The 18,636-nt window shown below is 65.5% G+C and overlaps 2 protein-coding genes across 7 annotated transcripts in view; both read right to left on the minus strand.

Annotated features, from left to right (window-relative positions):
* Positions 1 to 1,093: 1,093 nt before the first annotated feature.
* Positions 1,094 to 17,121, minus strand: GAA (alpha glucosidase). 5 transcript variants are annotated; one of them, XM_059147327.1, is made up of 22 exons: positions 16,990 to 17,039; positions 16,471 to 16,529; positions 16,080 to 16,208; positions 13,554 to 14,139; positions 12,414 to 12,559; positions 10,456 to 10,621; positions 10,283 to 10,379; positions 9,676 to 9,795; positions 9,435 to 9,553; positions 9,217 to 9,348; positions 8,585 to 8,695; positions 7,887 to 8,000; positions 7,719 to 7,803; positions 7,213 to 7,330; positions 6,795 to 6,928; positions 5,161 to 5,312; positions 4,853 to 5,001; positions 3,765 to 3,906; positions 3,323 to 3,472; positions 2,756 to 2,920; positions 2,375 to 2,527; positions 1,094 to 1,771 (listed from the first exon to the last, which is right to left on the minus strand). In XM_059147327.1, exons 3-22 carry the CDS (start codon positions 16,205 to 16,207, stop codon positions 1,712 to 1,714), a joined length of 3,027 nt encoding a protein of 1,008 aa, XP_059003310.1. In that variant the 5' UTR covers position 16,208; positions 16,471 to 16,529; positions 16,990 to 17,039; the 3' UTR covers positions 1,094 to 1,711. The 5 variants fall into 5 exon arrangements, with proteins under 5 accessions (XP_059003310.1, XP_059003311.1, XP_059003315.1 ...); XM_059147328.1 differs by lacking the exon at positions 16,990 to 17,039 and adding an exon at positions 16,886 to 16,960; XM_059147332.1 differs by lacking the exons at positions 16,080 to 16,208; positions 16,990 to 17,039 and adding an exon at positions 16,886 to 16,961.
* A 451-nt stretch (positions 17,122 to 17,572) lies between these two features.
* Positions 17,573 to 18,636, minus strand: part of CCDC40 (coiled-coil domain containing 40) — a 34,706-nt gene continuing 33,642 nt past the window's right edge. For both annotated transcript variants that reach the window (XM_059147319.1, XM_059147320.1), the window contains exon 20: positions 17,573 to 18,329. In XM_059147319.1, the coding sequence (XP_059003302.1) occupies positions 18,081 to 18,329 (249 nt within the window). In that variant the 3' untranslated portion in view covers positions 17,573 to 18,080. The remainder of the gene's footprint in view (positions 18,330 to 18,636) is intronic.

Raw genomic sequence — 18,636 nt, forward strand, 5'->3', positions numbered from 1 at the left:
CTAGACATGGTTCGCAGCGGGCGGGAGCCCGAGCCCAGACCTCCAAACCCGTGCGGCCGACGTCTGCCAGCAGCCTGCACCGGCGAGGAACCGGATTCGGGCCCAGAGCCTGCAGGGAGGAAGCAGCCTGGAGGGAGACCTTGGCTGCCCTCCCTGCCACCAGCACCACAACGAGGTGATTCTGCTGTTTTTAGCCACTGAGCTTGTAGTCATTTGTTACAGTAGCAATGGAAAGACTACAATATCTATGATAGATGTGTAGTGTAAGTCAGTAACAAGGCCGCCACTCCACGTTAAAAAAAGGCCAAAGATTTGAAGAGACACTTCCCCAGAGAAATTCATGGGTGACAGATAGCCAAAGTCTGCAAAAAGGTGCTTGGCATGGCTTGTGTGCAGGGACACGTGTTTGGAACCGCGAGCCCCATTCTCGCCAGGATGCCAAAGGCCAGCGGACTAGTCCCAAGTCGGCGAGGATGCGGGGCAGCGGGCACTCTGGCTGCTGGCGGGAATGCGGACCAGCACCAGCACATTGGAGAGCAGTTTGGCAGCTTCTAGAACGTGAGTCACACCCGCCCCCATATGACCTGACCGTGCCACCCTGGCCTGTGCTCAAGAGAAGTGAGGACCCGGGAAACCACTCAGTGCAGCTTTATTCACACCGGCCCCGGATCGCAGCCAGCCCCGAGGCCCACGGTGGCATCCCCACTCGGAGGCGAGCAGGGACGTACAGCGTAGGCGAGTGTCGGAGGAATCCGGCCGAGTGATCTCAGCGGGACAACGTGCGGGAAGCTCCCCTTTCCATAAACTTCTGGAAAACACACTGCAGACTAGTTGCCTGGGGTGAGGTGTAGGGGCCCACCTCCCACCCACCCTGCCTCGACTCCACGCCCAGTGGGACATTCTCCAGGCCCGAGTGGTGCCGGGAAGGTGGCACAGGGCTCTGCTGCTTTGAGAGCCTGGGGTGTGGCATGCGTGCAGCTGCCCCCACCCCCCCAGAGCATCCAGGGGCAGGCTGGGACGGAGGGGCTGCCTCCATGTCCTGGCCCTGAGACACATCGTTTCTGCCCCGAATCCCAGAAGGACCAGCAGAAGCTTGATTGCAATGACCCCTTTATTAGTAATAATTGCACTTAAGATCAAGGGTTTCCCTGGGTCCTGTGAACCCTCCGGAGATCCCCCAGCCCGCTCTCATTGGACGGGGGGCAGGGGACAGCTCCCCCTGCTGCCGGGGGGCATTGCCCAGAAAGCAGGCTGCGGTGGCTGCCCAGCCCTGTCCTTTTACCGGGCCAGAGCAGCACAGCCGCCCGCGGCGTGACCTCGGGGTGCAGGCACAACATCCTCATCTGGAGCGCACCTATGCTGTCTCGGGCGGGGAGCTGGGGGCAGGCGACATCATTCTCATTCCAGTGACAAGCTACGGAGAGGTAAGCCTTCCAGAATAGCGCTGCACACACGAGGCAACCCTGGGGCCACGGCCCATGGGATCTGTGCGGAGAACCGTCCGGCGTGTTGCTGGCCCAGAGCCCCTGGTCCCAAGAGGTAGACACACAGGCAGACCGGGGTTCTTGAGGGAGGGCGGCGCCATGAGACGTGGGGCAGGCGTGTCTGACCCCGAGGCCCACCCACACGTCCTAACCAGGAGGTCACAGGCGCCGGGGCCTCTGTGAAACCGGTCTCCTCCCGTACAGGATCGGCACACCACCGGCCCAGGTCACGACCAGCTGATGACAAACTGCCGTCCCATCAGCAGGGACACGGGGATGTCCAGGGTCTGGGGAAAAACAAGAAATAAAAATTGACTGGGGCGCCTGGGGGGCTCAGATCATGATCCAAGGGCCCCGGATCGAGTCCCGCATCAGGTTCCCTGCTCAGCGGGAAGCCTGCTTCCTCCTCTCTCTCTACTTCTCCTGCTTGTGCTCTTTCCCTCTTTCTCTCTCAAATAAATAAAATCTTTTAAAGATAAAAATTTTAAAAAAAGTAAAAACTGACCACCAGACAGGTGCCCTCAGAGGGGAGGTCCCGAGCTCCGGCACACGGGACCCCGGGCTGGAGTGAGCAGTGTGCTTGGGGACGGCCCCAGCCCCGGGGGCTTCTGGCTCTGGGCCTCCCCAGCTGAATTCGGAGGACGGTGTCCTCTGTGTTGGCCGCCCCAGCCTGAAGCAGGCTGGCATTTAAACATGGCCCACGCGCCACCGTCTGTGTAGGCACCAGCGGAGCAGAGATCCAGGGCGCGCGGGGCCTGTGCTTACCCTCCTTCCCTCACCCTTGGAAGGCCCGGCTCAGAGGGCACCAGGTCCTGGGGGTCCTTGGCACCTCCTGCCCCCCGACCGTCCTGGGGGACAAGCCCTCGGACCCCAGCTGTGGGCCCTCTTGCCTTGGTATCGGGGCTGTAGTTGAAGTTGGAGACAGGGACGCCGTTGGAGAGGACCTGGCTGGGGGCCACGGCCACCCCCAGGACGGTCACCCTCCTCAGCGGCAGGCCGGCCCCCTCGCCAGTCACGCGCACCAGCTCGCTCACGATGGTGTTCTGGCGGAACGGGGACACAGAAGCGAGGTGTCAGCGATGGCCCAAGAAGCCCCACCAGCGGGGGTCGGCGGGGGGTGGGGGGCTTTGGGCAAACCCTCAGGACACCAGCAGGTGCGTGAGGACCGGCTCAGGGCGGCTGGCCCACAGGCCCTGCTCCCTTCACGAGGCGGACCCAGGGACAAGGGGTCCCCACGGCGCCCACCAGCCCCAGCAGGTGCTGGGACTCACATTCCTAGCCAGGAAGGTGACCTCCGTGTAGTCCCCGCGCTCCAGCACCCCCAGGCTCTCCCCGTCATCCCAGAACAGCTCCCCTCGGGCCTCCCCGTTCACGGTCAGGGCGGCGAGCAGGGCCATGGGCTGCTTCCGGGACTCTGTGGTTGTGAGGCCAGGGCCCTGGAAGAGCAGGGGCGCGTGTCACCATCTCAAGCCTGGCAGAGGCCTCCGGAGTCAGGACGGGAAGGACGCTGGGCTGGGACAAGTCCGTGCTGCAAGGAGGCAGGACCCACAGGACAGCCTACACCCGAGGGGCTGGGGCGCCTGTCCTGACCCCTCTGGCCATCGCAGACACCCTCGAGGACACGAGCAGCCCACGGAGGCTTGCACGCTGCTTCCCAAGGAGGGGACACGAGGCAGGACTCCCCGCCCCCCGCCGGCACAGCACATCAGCTCGTCTTCAACCCTTAGTCGCTGTCCTCTCTGCCTGAGGTTTGGGGACGGACCCTCTCCTGAAGGGACAGCATGGGGTCTGGCAGCCCCAGAGCTGGGCGGACAGGCTCGGGGGCCCGGCCCGGGTACCTGCAGGGGGATGATGTGCCCAGCCCGCAGATGCACGTTGATGGTGTCCAGTGGGGCTGGGAGCGTCACCCACTGCCCCTTGCTGTGGATGGCGGACATGAGGGGAGCCCGAGGAGGACGTGGGGAGCTGCCGAAGGCCTCTCCCGGCACCTGGAGGGAGACGGCGTGTCAAGAGTCAGGACAGTGCAGGAGCCCCAGGGCCGTCACGAGGAGCCTGACGCAGGCTTGGCGCGGGCGCAGGACTCTGGAGTGGGAGAACTGGAGACCAGGGCCTCTCGGGCCTCAGTCTTCTCATCTAGAAAATGGGTCACTGCGAAGCCTGGGTGTGAAAACGCAGGCGGAGGCCCTCAGGCCGCCGGGTCCCCACACACGGGCTCCCTTCCGCCTTCTGGCCCACCCCCCAGGCCCCGGAGGAGGGACACCTTTGGTCTCTGGGACTCACCATCTGCAGGTCGTACCATGTGCCCGGGGGGAAGTAGCCTGTCACTTGGACCTTCCCGGCCTCAAGCACGGGCGTGATGAGCAGAGCCGCCCCCCACAGGAGCTGGCGGTCCACGGTCCATGTGTGCGGGTCCTCGGGGAACCTTCAAACACGAGAGGCGGGCGCATGGATCTGGTGACCTCAGCATGTTCAGGAGGCCCTCAGGGAATCACAAGGAGCCAGAGGACTCCAGGCGGGACGGGGCGAGGCTGGTCCCAGCCCCCGGAGCTCGGCGCGGGAGGCAAACAGGCCCTCTCCCCGGCCACACACTCGGGGCAGGGCACCGTCCGTGGCCCCCGTGTGACAAACTTCCCGGCCACTGGTCTGCTGCTGGCTCGTCCTGGTCCCATCAACCAGTCTGCATTGTCCCTGTCAGTTTGGGACACTGATGACCCCAGTGTGTGTGCCTTCGCGATTCCGCGATGAGGGAAGTCATAATGGTCTCAGTTTCTGTTCAGAGAAGTATAACTTTTCTTCCTAAATTCAACCCCCTCCTCCAGCCAGTGGGGGACGTTCGCTTCTGTGTCCTGTGGAACTTCCTAGAGCTTCAGTTTCGATGTCTAAGGGTGTAACCCACCTGCAACTTGCGTTTGCACCGCGTGAGAGGAAAATGGATTTTTGCAAAGAGCTAACAGATCTGTACCACATGGGACTGCTTTGACCCACGGGCCGGGCACGGTATTTTCTTACGGGCATCTCTGACGCATCTGAGTCCTACTTGGGGACATCAGCTGGGCTTTTTCCAAGGTCCTTTCCCCTGTAAGCCAACCCCGGGACGGCTTGACAACTTGCTTTACTGTCCGGTTGGCCTGGTCTGCACTTGGGTGTCCCTCACCCTGGGTTTTCAGGAACCTGCGCCGTCCCTAGCCCTGAGCTGCAATCTCACAGGTGGGAAGTGGGGGTGCAAAGGGCCCCCAGTAGGGAGGGCCTGGGATTCCTCCCTCCTCCCTCGGTCTGGGGACACCCCTGTCCAGCAGGATGGGGGTCCTGCTGGCCATTAGGCCGGTGGTCAGCCTGTGGGCCCTCCCTCCCCGACCCCGGGTACTCACTCTAGGAAGAGGGGCCGAGCCACAGTCTCGCCCAGGACGTGGGCCCGGTGGAAGAGCAAGTACAGGTAGGGCAGGAGTGCGTAGCGCAGGCCGAGGGCCTTCCGCATGGCTTCCTGCGCCGTCTCGCTGAACCTGTAGGGCTCCTGAGGCTGCAGTGGGGGAGAGGAGGGGAGGGGGCGTCTGGCTCTTAGGCTGCGAGGTCCCCGCCTCTCCCACGGAAGACCCAGCCTGCTGGCATGGACGCCAGCCCGCTACGTCCGCAGTGGGACCCCCAGGGCAGACCCCCGCCCGGCCCGCCCGGCCCCTACCAGGCTGTTGAGGTCGTTATGGTTCCGCATGAACGGGTAGAAGGCGCCCAGCTGGGTCCAGCGCACACACAGCTCCTCCGAGGTGTTGCCCAGGAAGCCACAGACGTCAGCGCCCACCAGCGGCACCCCCAGCAGATTGAACAGCAGGATTTCTGGGGGGGCAGAGCCAGACTGGGGCTTACCCCCCCTGCCCCCGCCCCACCGTTCAGTACGGCGCTGGCCCTGGCGTCTTCCACTCGTGGTCAGCAGAAGGGGGTCCCTCGCAGACCTCCTGCTGACATCCGGGGTGGGCAGAGCGGCCCATTAGGGTGGAAGTGTGTCCCCACAAAAGGGGTGCTCGAGTCCTAACCCTCTGTGCTTGTGAGGTGACCTTATTTGGAAAGGGGCTCTTGGCGGCGACCACTCAGTCGAGGTCACCGGAGGTCCTGACCCAGTACACCTGGTGACCGCGTGAGAGGAAGCCCGGACCGTGACGACACATACGGGGCAGATGGCCGAGCGAGAACGGAGGCAGAGCTGGAGGGACAGCCCCCCATGAAGGACACCGAGGGCTGCTGGCCACTCCCAGGAGCTGGAGGACACGAAGAAGGGCTCTCCGCTCCGATGCCGTGAGTCGGACCACGAGCCTCCAGGGCTGGGGGAGCCCACGTTTCTGGGCCATCAGCGGCCAGTGTGAGCTGGTGCGTGCGGCCGGGAGGTCAGCGAGCCCCCGAGCTGCTGAAGGGTCAGGTGGCTGCAGGTCCTATCAGCAGGGGTGACCCGCCACTGTCGGCAGGACGGGGCTGCTCTGGGCCCTCCCTCTCCTCAGGGTCTCCTCGGGGACCGGCAGCCGAAGGGCAGACCTGACCCAGCCTGGGGCCTGGCTTGCAACAGGTCCCAGGACCAATGTGACCTCTGCCATGGAATGATCAGTGCCCACGAACGCTACAGCCCGAGAACCAGGAGTGGGCACAGGGCCTGGAACCCACTCCAAAGGGCTTCAGAGACTGGCCTGCGGGGCCTGGGCCCTGGCGAGCTATGCCGGCCCCAGGGTGACATAGGAGCCAGGGGCATTTGTGGGCAGAGCCGGACGGCAGCTTCTGGAAGGAGGAATGGCTCCTCCTCCAAGAGCTCGCCTCGCAGGGCTTCCCCATGGCCCGAAGGTCTGCAGACGCACCCCGCACCGCCGAAGGCCGGCCCCCACCAGAGCGCTCCCAGGCTGGGGGGTTGTGGGAGGCCCAGCAGTGCCAGGAGCTGACCCAGGGAGGGCCCCGGCCCCTTCTCCCTGCCCAGCACGTGTCTGCAGCATCAGAGCTGTTGGGAACGAAAGTCAAACTCTGCTCCGCCGGTGGGGTGGGTGGCACCCACAGGCTGGGCTCAGGTCGCCAGAAGGGACATCTTGAGGACGGAATCTGACTGCTTCGCTGGCAGCGGCCGGCGCGAGTCAGTGATGGGGATGCTTGGAAACCACATCGCGGCCTGCCACAGCGGCACAGCACCCCAGGGAAGCCCACCCGCACGGGTGAGGCCCTGCACGGGGCTCGGGGCACAGGGGCCCACAGGTCTCTTGTCCCGCGTGCGCCAGCAGCGTCTCGCTGGGCTGGGCTGGGCCCGGCGCCCCGTTCTGAGGCGCTTCTCCGGACAGGGGCTCTCACCCGGCACGGAGTAGGACAGCTGCTCCCAGCTGCTCCACACGTCCCCTGTCCAGTGGCCGGCGTATCGGCCGTGGCCGGCGAAGGTCGAGCGGGAGATCACAAAGGGCCGCGTCCCCCGAGCCTTCACGAGGGCCCTGTGCAGAGCAGGGAGACAGGGCAGTGCGGAGCAGGGCTGCCCGGGAGCCCCGCGTGACCCCGCGCCTCAGGTTGGGGCGCAGGAGGGAGGCAGAGCGGGGAGCGAGCCGCCGAGAGGGCCGAGGCCAGGAGGGCAGGGGTCCGGGTCAAGCCGCTGGGCCGCCCGGCAAGGTGAGCGTGTCACAGGGAGGACAGGTGTCCCTCCAGGCTCCCGCTGGGTCTCTGTGTGCTCGCCACCGGGCCCTCCTCCGGGGCACGGGGCAGCCGTGAGCACAGCCCTCACCTGTGGGACGCCAGGGCTTCTGTGAGGCCGTACAGGTTGTGCAGGTTGTAGTGCGTGGAGAGGAACTGGCGGCTGGAGGCACAGACGGTGGCGGCCCGCAGGGTCCCGCCGACCACCCCTGGAAGAGAAGCAGGCCGTCTCCGTCTGTGGAGCCTCCGCCTGGCCCGCGGGTGCCCCCACGTCCCAGGAGGCCCCTTGGAACGGGGGGTATCTCCCCCCTTCCAAGGACAGGGAGAGGTGGAGGCTGAGGCCGACCTCTGCAGATCGCGGACTGCACGCCCACCTGCTCTAGACCCATTTCCGGTCTCTCCCCTTCCTGTCCCTGAGCCCGAGACACCGTCCCTCTGGAGGGCCCCGGCCAGCAGCGGGTGCCCCGGTCCGCACTGCCTGGCTGATGTCTCCCCAGCCCGACCTTCCTCCCAGGACTGCCCTCCCCTTCCCGGGGTGGCTGCGCCATCGGCTCCTCAGAAAGGACAGCGGCGCGTGGGGGCGGGAGGGGAGCGCACCTGGCACGTAGGGCGGGTTCTCCAGCGCGTTGTCGGGGCAGCCGTCCACAGAGCCCTTTACGAAGTTGGACGGCTCGTTCATGTCCTGCAAAAGAGGCCCTGGCGGTGGGCGCCCTGCCCTGGGTGGCAGACGGTGGCGGCCAGTCCCACAGCCCTCGGGACACTCACGATCCACATGCCGTCGAAGGGCACCTGGGCGTGGAACTCGGACACCATGTCCTGCCACCAGTCCAGGGCCTCGGGGCTGGTGAAGTCGGGGAAGGCGGTGAATCCGGGCCACACCTGCAGGAAAGGCCAGCGGGGAGACCAGGCCCCCCCAGAGCTACAGCCTTGCTCGTCCGCGTGGGAGTGGGAGGGCTATGGAAGTGAGCGGCGGTGGCAGTAGGGGCCGTGGGGGGACACTCGGCTGAGACCTCACTTTCAGACAAGGGCCCTGGGACAGAGTCACGGACCTCTGCACCCCTGATGGCCTCCCTAAGCCTCCCCTCAGCGGGGAACACCTTCCCTTGGTTACGGGCACGCTCTGGAACAGGAAGTCGGGGGCTCTGCCAGGCACCCTGTGGGAAGAGCTGGGAAGCCCCCGGGGGCTGAGGACACAGAGACCCCTGCCGAGGGTCTGCAGAGCTCATGCCTGGGCTGGGCCCAGCTGCCCACAGAGTCAAGGGCCTCTGATGGAAGGATTCGAGGTGGCTTCGATCCGCAGCCCCCGGCACTTCCAGCTGCGACCCTCCCCCACCTGCCCTACACTGTCTCACTGGACAACGTGGTTTCTTGAATCCTGTCCTCTTCGCAACAGTGAGCCCCCTGCTCCCCCAGGCTGGGCCTCTTGCTTTCTCACCCCAGGCCCTCAGTGGCCCCCACCCTACCTTCCCAATCAGAGGCTGCCCGGTCTCGTTGGTGATGAAAACCTTCCTCCGCAGACCCTCGTCGTAGGGTCGGTAGCTACCGGGGGGACTTGAACTGCTGATGGCAGGGTCCTGAGCGGGGTCAGAGGAGAAGGGAACACCCAAAGCCAGGCACCAATTAGTGGGGAAACAGGAAAATGCTCCCAATACATCTTTAGGAAGAACAGAGGCAGGAGGGGGCGGGGCGCTGATGCACACGTCTGGGGAGAGACTGGCCCGCGGGGCCCCTTGCGTGCACGTCTGGGCTCTGCTTTACAGGTTTTCCAGTTTCAGAATAAAAGAAGGTCCCCATCCGCCCTCCCTGCCCTGAGCAGCCACAGATGCTGGCTGCGCTCCGAGGGTTGAACTGAGGGAAACGGCCAGTGTCAGCACGATTCCGACCCGGGCAGACCGGATCCCTCCACCGTGGGGTGTCCACCGTGCAGCCCCTCGGCCTCAGCGCCCCCTCCCCGTCTCCTCCAGCCATGCAGCTGGACGCTCGGCCGGGAGAACTGGCCCCAGGAGTGTGGGGCTCTTAAGAGCCCGGCCCTGCGCCCGGCCCCCCTTTCCGGAGAGGCAGCCCCCACGCGGCACGGGACAGGAGGGCCACTCACCACGATCATCACGTACCGCCGGCCGCCCTGGTGCAGCTCCCGCACCATGGCCGGGAAGTCCGCGAAGCCGTCCGTGTTGAAGGTGAAGTCCCTCCTGGCGTCCATGTAGTCCAGGTCATTCCACTGGGTGTCCTGCGGCCAGCACAGGGTCTGCTGCAGCCGGCCCGGGGGCCTGCGTCCTGGCCCAGCCCCCCTGAGCACGCCCTCCCAGCACTCACCAGGGGGAAGTGGGCCCTGGTCATGTTCTCTACCACCTGGCGGGTGACGGCGGTGGAGGAGTAGCCCCAGCGGCAGAGGTGGAAGCCCAGGCCCCAGTAGGGCGGCATGAATGGGTAGCCTGCGGTCAGGCGGGATGAGGGAGGCTCCGTGAGCAGGCAGGCAGTGGGGTGGGGGGGAGGGACCCGAGGGGGCGGCGGGGGCAGGCGGGATGGGGGGCGCGGGGCCGTGGATCAGGCCTACCCACGATTTCCAGGTACTGCTGCACCACGCTCTTGGGCTCAGGGCCCAGGAAGATGTACACGTCCAGGACCCCACCTGTCGACCTCCAGCTGAGGGCCGGGCTCGGCTGCAGGACCACATCTGGGGGAGGCAGCCCTGGGGCTCAGGCACAAATACCCGCGCCGCCTTCCCCCCAGCCCCCCGCCTACACGGCACCTTGAAGAGGGGTCACATCCCACCAGGGAAGCTGGGAGCAGCCTGCTTGGGGCCTGGGGACAGTTCCCCTGAGCCTGACTCCTTTGAGAGCCTGGAGCCGAACAGACCCCAGGACTCCCCTTTCCGGGCCTCTGCTCAGAGCCGGGTTCCCAGAGTGTACCTTGGGGTACCTAAGGGCGAAGCTGGCAGAAGCCACGGCCCACCGGCCTCATTTCTTGGGGAGGCAAACAATGCCCCAGGCCCTCCACACGGCCCCGTCCTCTGCCGCTGGCCGGTCTGGACAGGTGCCCACAGCCCCGTGCTCACCCCCTGAAGGGGGGGCGGGGTGCAGCCACACTGAGGGAGGCCGCCGGCCTGGGGGCTCAGAGAGCGCTGGCTGCGGGACACGGGGACCGGGTGCCCACCTGCTTACCCATGGCGTTGCTGTTCAGCAGAAAGACGCCGTGAGCCGACCCACCGTCCTCCAGCACCAGGTAGAAAGGGTGGGACCCATACAGGTTCACGTTGGGCTGGGCGTGTGGACACAGCTCGTTAGCGCCCGCCCCCACGTGGTGCCTCCAGTCCCCGCCTCGCCGTCCCCTTTACCGCGGGGGCGATGTCCCGGTTCCAGAGGGTGATCTTGGTCCAGCTGGTACTGAGCGTCAGGGAGCCGAGATGCTCGGCAAGGCCCACGATGTGCTGGGACGGCAGGGAGGTGGACAGCTGCAGAAACTGGTCGGCGAAGAACAGGGGCGCCACCGTCGTGTTCAGCCTGCCAGGAAGAGCCCAGCAGCCTTGGCATCCTAGGCGGCCAGATGACCAGAGAGACCCCTGCTGTCCCCTGAGGAGGGCTGGAGTGGCCTGGCCACGCTGTGACACACTGACCCTGGGACAGAGGCAGCCAGGGGAGGCCCAGCGACCCAGGGTACCTGCCCCAGGGGTGGAGAGCTCCCCCCACACTACCTGGCTCTGTCCACGTTGCCCTAGGCGGGCATCCAGAAAGGAACAGCTCCATAAGCCCTTGCTGCTAGCAGGTGCCCAGCACCAGCTAGCAGCAAGGGCAAAGGCTGCCGGAACCCTTCTAGTCCTTGAGGCGGCCTCAAGATCCTTCTGCAAGGACCAAATCTACTCCCAGACGCTGGCCAGGTCCTTCCCCAGAGCCCATGGAGCTGTCCACCCGGGGGGGGGCAGGACCCCCTGAGGCGGCTCGGTGTCCGGACAAGGCAAGAACCACAGATGGGCGCGAAAGATCGATTAATGCTGATTTCATGGGTTGACATCCCATCGCGCCTGCCCCGGGGCAAGACTTTTCTTTTTCAAGACCAAAATCTGATTCAACACTTCGGAAAACGTCTCTCAGATCTCTGCTCAAAGGTCAGCTTCCTAGAGAGGCCTTCTGGAGCCCCTCACTCCAGAGCCAGCCCTGCCCTCTGCATCCGCACCGCTCGGCTCCTCTCTAGAACTTTCTCAGCACTGTTATGACATCGTACCTGGCCTCACTCCCTGCCTCCTTCCACTGTGTCAGCCCTGGGGCAGCTCCAGAACGCTCAGCCCAGAAGGAGCAGAAAACGCATTTCAAGAGGTGAGTTCTCCTAAGGCAAGTCCAAGCTCGCTCCCAAACATGGAACTGCGTCCAGTGACAAAAAGGAGCCCTGTCCACCCAGGGCACTCATTTACGTGGGACTGTACAGGCAAAGGGCCCAGGGTGAGAATGTGCTTGCAGAATCCACTATCAGGACAGACAGGGGCACTCTGGCAGGGGACCCGTCAGACACGGGTCACGGCCACCACACTGGATTCCAGGACACTGTGGTGCATCCAACCCCCAGGGTGTGATGGGGAGGGGACGTGTCCCCCGGAGGCGAAGGCATGCCTGACCGATGCCCTTGTCCTCCCTAACCATCCTGCCGGCGTCCACTGTGGGTCAGAACCTCGTTAGGAGCCGGAGATCCAGGAGCGAGCGTCTGGAACGGGAAAGGCTCCTTGGCGAGCAGACAGCAGCCACGATTCAGACAAACCTAAGACCTCAGCGGACAGAAGCCCCGGGGGACGGGACACAGACAGTGGCCAATAACACGGATGCCGGGGCTCAGGAGCTGCCCTCAGGGCCTGCCTCAGTCTCCCTGTCCGGGCAGCGGGGCAGTAACAGTACCTACTGCTCAGCTGTTGGAGTGCCTGATGCACCTGAGTGACACATGCCACTGGAAGCTAAATCACATGCACATGAACAGGAAGCAGCAAGGGGACGCTGCCCGCAGTGGGGGGACGCCGCCCGCAGTGGGGGTGCCGTTTCACTGCGGACCGAGGTTTCTCAGCCTGGGCACCTTCGACACTGGGGCGGGCGATCTGTGTGGGACAGCCATTGCCAAAGGTCCCTGGTAGGATGCACCCCAGCGGGCCCTCCCTGGGGGACATCAGGGGGGCCTCTGCAGAGGGGTGGCTGAGGAGCTGAGCGAGGGGAGGGAGGGGTCCCGGTGGAGGGAGCGGGGAGGTGGCCCGAGGGAGTGTGGAGGATGGTGCCCTGACCCTCCCACTGGGGTCGGGACACTGAGACCAGCACTCACAGCACCCGGCCGTCCAGCTTCCGGCGCACGACCACCCCAAAGGGCTCCTCTCGTAACTCCACGCTGTAGAGCGTGGTCGAGGCCCGGCTGTGGACACGCGGGGTCTCCAAGGGCACCTCGTAGCGCCTGTTGGCGGGATCTTTGATCTAGAAGTCAGATGTTGGCGCCGTGAGGCTCTCTGTGGACTGGCACGCCTTCCCCCCATCACCCCGCCCTCACCCTCCAGAGGAGTGGGGACTCCGCGCACGGCCCAGCGTGGCCACACGCAGCGTGGCCGCGCGGGCGACATGGTCCGCTGAGCCTCCGTGTCCTTGCATCCCGAGGCCAGGGAACACCCCGCGTGGGTCTCCGGGGAAGACACACAACACCCAGGCAATCTGAATTCCAAACACACTTCTCCCAGTATGTCTCAAATATTGCATGGGACATACGCTAACAACCATAAACCCATTCCTCGGTTTTCTGGATTCAAAGTTACTGGCATCCTGCATTTTTACTGGCTGAACCTGGCAACAACGTTCCACCCAGCATGCCTGTCGCACGGTGGCTGAGGGTCAGATCAGAGCAGCCAGCCTGGCTCTGTCTGCTCCCCAGGAATCACCCGGTTAAATGCTAGCGGCTGGGAATCACTTCGTTAAAGTTATTACAAATTCTGTGCCTCAGACGCTTTTGGCTTGGCCTCCTCATACTCAGCGCCTGGGTTTCCGCTGGGCCCCTGCTATGTGCCAGATGGTTCCAGGGGCTGGAAATCTGCAGGGAGTGAATCAGACAACAGGTCCTGCCCTCAGGGGGTGGACGATCACCAGATTCCACGGCCCACGGCCTGGAACGTTCCACTTTCTTCCTTCTCCACCCCTCCCCTTGCTGACTCCTGTCGTATAGGACTCAAGGTCCCAGGTGGGAGAGCACTTACTGGGGTGAGTCCACTGTGCCCTGGGCCCTGCCCTCCAGAGCACGTTCTAGAACCTTCTGATCGCTGTCTCAGTGGCCACGGCTCCCAGAGTGTAGGCACCGTGTGCTTATTCCTGGGCTCCCAGCGAAGCCACCCAACACATCTGGACACCAGACCAGCACCCAGTCGGTTCCACCTTGACAGGCTCCCCACCCATGTTTCCTCTGCCCCCGTGTGGCCCTGCCCACCGTGAAGTGAAGCCGGCTCTCTGTCTCCAGGAGCAGGTCCAGCCGCAAGGTCAAGATGTCCTTGGGGAAGAAGGTCGGGCTGGTGCGGGTCAGGGTGGCCGTGTAGCCTGTCTCCGTGCTGGTCAGGTTCCCCAGCTTGTAACTCGGGTAGCTGGGTGGGAAGAAGCACCAGGGCTGCCCCATCCGGGGGACCTGAGGCCACTGCCTCGCAGGCTGGTAGCAGCAGCCCCGGGCCTCACACTGCTCCTGGGTGATGGGCTTGTCAGGGGCGCAGTCGAAGCGGCTGTTGGGGGGCACATCGCACTGGCTGGGTGCCGCTCGGGGACTGCCGTGGTGCCCTGTGGTGGGCTGGGGGCCCGGGTCACGGGCTCCCCGCTGGCGAGTGTGATACAGCTGCTCAGGGACTCGGGAGAAGCTGCGCTGCTCTTGGGGGACCACCAAGAAATCACGGAGTAGGACGTGCCCCAGGAAGACAGCGGTGGCCAGGGACACGAAGGTGCAGACCCCCAGCAGGGGGCGGGAGCTGGGAGGCCACCGCGCGGCCATGGTCGCCGGCCCCTGCGGCAGCCGGCTGGGTCCTGGAGGCCTGCAGAGAGAGGAGTGGGGCTCAGGAAGGACGGCGGGGCGGAGGGGCTGGGGGTGGGGGTCGCGGGGCTCTCCCAGCAGTGTCTAGACGCGGGCCGGCGGCTGGCCCGGCAGTGCCCGGGGTGAGGTGTGCCGAGAACAGGGGCGGGCAGGGAGGGAAGAGCTGCTGGCTGTTTAGAAAGGCAGCGAGGGAAGGAAAAGGGACAGCCGAGGAACGCCCCAAATAGGGAGTTTCGGGACGCCCTGTACTGCGACTGCTTACAAATGAAAAGCATTTAAAATGTGTGTAAAATGATTTAATGACACGCAAAGACCTATGTGGTAAGCTCGTAAATCAAACAGACGAGTCACAGCACGCCTGGCGGACACACGGCCCCTCTTCTGCAGAGACTGGGGCTGAGTCATTCGGTTTTGGCAAATGAGCTAGAAGTGGAAGAGCCCTCAGGGCACCCACCACTTTCCCTCGGTCCCTCTTCTGCTGACTGGGCAGTGGCTACAGCCTGGTAAGAAGTCGCCAGCGCTGCGGCCCAGGGCCACACTCCCGGACGGCCCTCCCTGCCCCTGCGGTCAGGTGCGTGGCAGCTCCTCTCTCTGGGTGCTCAGGAGCTAAGGCCGCTACAACCTGCCTTTTGCTTCTCTGTATTTCCTACGAGTTTTTCTCATTTATTCAGAGACAGAAGGAGAGACGGTCAGAGCACAAGCAGGGGGAGGAGCAGAGAGAGAGGGAGAAGCAGGCTCCCCACTGAGCAAGGAGCCCGATGCGGGACTCGATCCCAGGACCTGGCAATCATGACCTGAGCCGAAGGCAGACGCCTCACCATCTGAGCCACCCGGGGGCCCCTGTTCTAAATATCTTATGATGAACGTTATTGGCTCAGCTCCTCTGAGGAGTAAGATACCAACAAGACCAACGTGCACGGATTTAATTGGGGGGGGTCCCTTCTCTCCAAGGGAAAACGGGGAGGTTGCCAGGAGAGCTGTCACCCCAGCCAAGAGCTGACCTCTGACCTCAGCGGCGTCAGATACCGAGGGGAGGAGTGCTCGCGGGCAAGCATCCTGGACTGCCTGGCGTGTAGGCTGCGGAAGGTCCCGCCAGGCCACGGGTCTGGCAGGAGGACCTGAGCCAAAGCTGGCCGCTCGTGAGGTCAAGGTCTCTCAGCGGTGGCCTGCCCTAGTGTCGTGGGCTGGGAAGCAGCCTGCCCCGGAGCAGACAGGGGCAAGCTCCGCAAGAGGCCTGGGGGCCGCTCATCGTGCCCCCAGAAACATGCAAGGACTGGGGAAAAGTCACACGCCAGTGGACGTCCGTGAGGGCCCAAGGGAGTCTGAACCCGCCACACACACAAACGGGGCCCCTGGGACACTGTGGCCACAGTGGGCCACTGCTGGGTTGGGTGCACGAGTGAACCGCGTTCGTTCACAGCACTGCCGACCCACACGTGTGGGGTTTTCCCTCACGCCAACGAACGGTCCCGCTCTCCCGAGGCCAGCCCAGGGGTTCACTCCAACTCTGACATGAATCCCAGCGTCGGCGCAGACCCCACAGGTGAGGCCTCAGCCCCACAGGACTGCCCCCTTCAGACCCCAGGCACAAGCCCCCCCGTTGTCACTCCCACTTCTGAGCAAGTAACAGGCTATAAATTCAAGGGTTCGGCCCCTTCCCTGCATCCGCCTCTAGTTCGATGATTGGCTGGAACAACTCTGCACACTCAGGGAGGAGCTTTGCATCCTGTTACCTGTTTATTGTAAAGGATGGGGCAGCCGGAGGCCGTGGGATGGGGACGGGGTGAGACCAGAGCCCCCACGCCCTCGCTGGGCAGGCCGCCCACCCTCCTGCGCTGAAACGTGTTCACAGCTCAGAGGCTGTCCGAACCCCAACGGGTTTTGGTTTCATTATCTAGGCACAGCTGATTAAATCACTGACCACTGGTGACTGTCACTCACCAGCCCCTCTGTCCTCCCCAGAGGCTGGGGGTAGGGGAAGTGGGCTGACAGTCTCCACGCTGGACTCCTGCCTCCTGCTTCTGCGGACCGGTCCCCACCTGAGGCTGCCCAGAAGCCCCAGCGGCCATTCTGTGAGCACAGAAAAGACTACCAGTGCCAAGGTTCCCGGCGTCTCAGGAGCTGGGGACCAAGCCTAAATGTGCACGTGTTTATACGACAGGGTCCAGCTGCACCTGCCCCATGGGACACCCTGTGACCGCAAGGCCGCCTGGGGAACCCGCTCTTGGGAGCTCCTGCCCAGGGCTCCGGTGGCCCTCCCCACCGGAATTCCGGGCGCGGGGGGTGGCCAGGGGGTGGCCAGGGGCACGGCAGGGCCAGGACCCGCCCCTGCCGCTGTCTCCACTCCGCGCGGGGAAGGCCCTGGACGCGGGAAGACTGTCCTCCGGAGGGCTTGACAATTCAGACAAAACGGGGAAAAGGAGAAGGTCAGGAGGTCAAGCGGTGCCGCCGGCCCAGAGGCCCCGTGACCTCGCTTCAGGGAAGAGCCGGAGCCGCCGCTCCCCGCACCCGAGTGGCGGTGTAGACGAGCGGGTTCAAAGTCCAGCCCCGTGCCTCAGTTTCCTCCCCACAGCGGGGCAAACGGCCGCCCGTCGCCCAGCACCGAGGGCGCGGAGGGCCCCGCGGATCCCCGGGGTCCCCGTCGTCACCGCGGCCCGCCGCGCGCGGACCCGGGGGGACGCGCTCAGCTTCTGCAGCCGCGGCCACAGCCAGGCACTCCCGCCCGTCGACCCGTCCCGCCCCCTTACGGAGTCACGGCCGCCCCGACCGCCCAGCCCCTGTCGCAGCGGCCGCCGCAGACGGTCCCCGGCCGGCCCTTCGCTGGAACCCCCGCTGCCCGCGGTCCGCTCACCTCCGCGCACGCGCGTCCAACCTGGGGTCGCCCCTCCAGCCTCCGCGCACGCGCGCCCAGCCCGCCTCGCTCTCCGACCGCCCCCCAACCCCGTTAGTCTCCGCGCACGCGCGTCCGATCCTCCCCGCCACCAGCAGCTAGCGTCCGCGCACGCGCCCCGGCCCACCGCGGCCACCCGGCCTCAGGCGCAGGCGGGCACGCGCCAGGGGGGCGGGGCGGGGCGGGCGACAGGCTATCCGCGCAGGCGCCCTGGGAAGGGAGCGCGTCTCCGGACGCGCGCGCCCCCTGCTGGCGGGGCTTCCCCGTCCGCGCCCACCGCCGCGCCCCGAGCCCGGGAAGGGGGCGAGCGGCGCGCACCTGCCGGGACGCGCGTGCGGGGCGGGGACGGCGCGCGGGCCTTGGGGCGTCCCGGACGGGCACCGCGGGCTCCCTCAGCGCGCGGCCGGTCCGCGGAAGCCGTTCGGGAAGGGAAAGCGTCTTCGTTCCCCGAAAAGCGGCGGCTGCGCGGGGCGACCCGGCGCTCCGAGGGCGCCTCCCGCCGCCGGGGCGCGGCGCTGGCGGACAAAGACGCGTTTCTCCCGCGTTCAGAAAAGAATTTTATTTTCGTGGGGGAAATTGTTCTGAAGGCCCTGTCCCAGGACGCGGCCGAGAAGCCGCCGGGTGGCAGGTGCTGGGGCGGGGCGTCGCGCGACGGCGACCACCGCGCGGGGACCGCTGGAGACGGGCGGCGTCCTGGGGCGCCTGGCCCTCGCCCGCTCTCCGTCGGGCCCCCCTCCGGGACGCCAGTGGGACCGGGGCGCGAGGAGGCGGCGCCGCGGTCCCCTCGGGACACTCTCGGGGCAGAGGCTCGCGGAGTCCGCCCGGCGTGCGGTGGGAGGCTCCCCGAAGGGCCCCCGGAAGCGCCGGGAGTTGACTCGGTTGGGACGGCCTGGGGGCGGGGGCGGCCGAGAGCATCCGGGTCCGCCGCGCTGGCCTGTTTCTCCGAAAGGGCAAAGGGCGTCTCTGGGGGTGGGCATGGCTCCATACACAGATTCTGGTCTCTTCCAGGGGTGGGGGGGAGCGGGCGTGGGAGGGAGGGCCCAGGCTGCCCTCTAGGGGGACTCGGACGGCCGGAGCTTGCTGGCGATGGTCTGGCTGACCTTGAGCAGGGCCGCCTGGAACTGGGGGTTCTCCTTCTTCACCCGCTCGAGGACGGTGCTGATGACGGCCAGCCGACTGTCCAAGCGCCTGTGCTCGTGCAGCAGCGACTGCTTGGAGCGGAACAGGAACACGTACCTCCCGTCCTTCACAGCCTGGAGGTGCTTGACCCGCGTCTGCAGGGCCACCAGCTCCGAGAGGTTCTTGGGTGGGACAAGAGACCGCGCATCAGGTTATGCAGCTTGAAAATAGGACACCCGCTGCTCCCACACAAACTCCGGACTGGGGGAAGTGCCCGGGGGAGAAGGAGGACAGGGACTCTCCACACCGTGGGGAAGAGGCTGATGTGCTGTGACCTGGGCCTTTTCCTTTGCCTATCGTCTGAGAGACCTTTGATAGCGCTGCCTGCCAGGCCCATAGTGGACTTCCTGCGCTACCTCCCCCGTCTGTGGTCAGGCTCGGACCCTGCAGACTCACTTGACCCCCCTCTACTGCTCACACCACATCCAA

Source organism: Mustela lutreola, chromosome 15 (assembly GCF_030435805.1).
Source record: "Mustela lutreola isolate mMusLut2 chromosome 15, mMusLut2.pri, whole genome shotgun sequence".
NCBI classification, from domain to species: domain Eukaryota; kingdom Metazoa; phylum Chordata; class Mammalia; order Carnivora; family Mustelidae; genus Mustela; species Mustela lutreola.

What these genes read in the sequence shown, in the direction of transcription:
- GAA (XM_059147327.1), bottom strand. Translation starts at nt 16,207, where the DNA reads ATGGCCGCTGGGGCTTCTGGGCAGCCTCAGGTGGGGACCGGTCCGCAG. An exon ending in AGAGCCGGCTTCACTTCACG is followed by an intron (nt 12,560 to 13,553) that starts GTGGGCAGGGCC and finishes TCTGACTTCTAG; the next exon opens with ATCAAAGATCCCGCCAACAG. An exon ending in GGCACATCATCCCCCTGCAG is followed by an intron (nt 2,921 to 3,322) that starts GTACCCGGGCCG and finishes CTGCTCTTCCAG; the next exon opens with GGCCCTGGCCTCACAACCAC.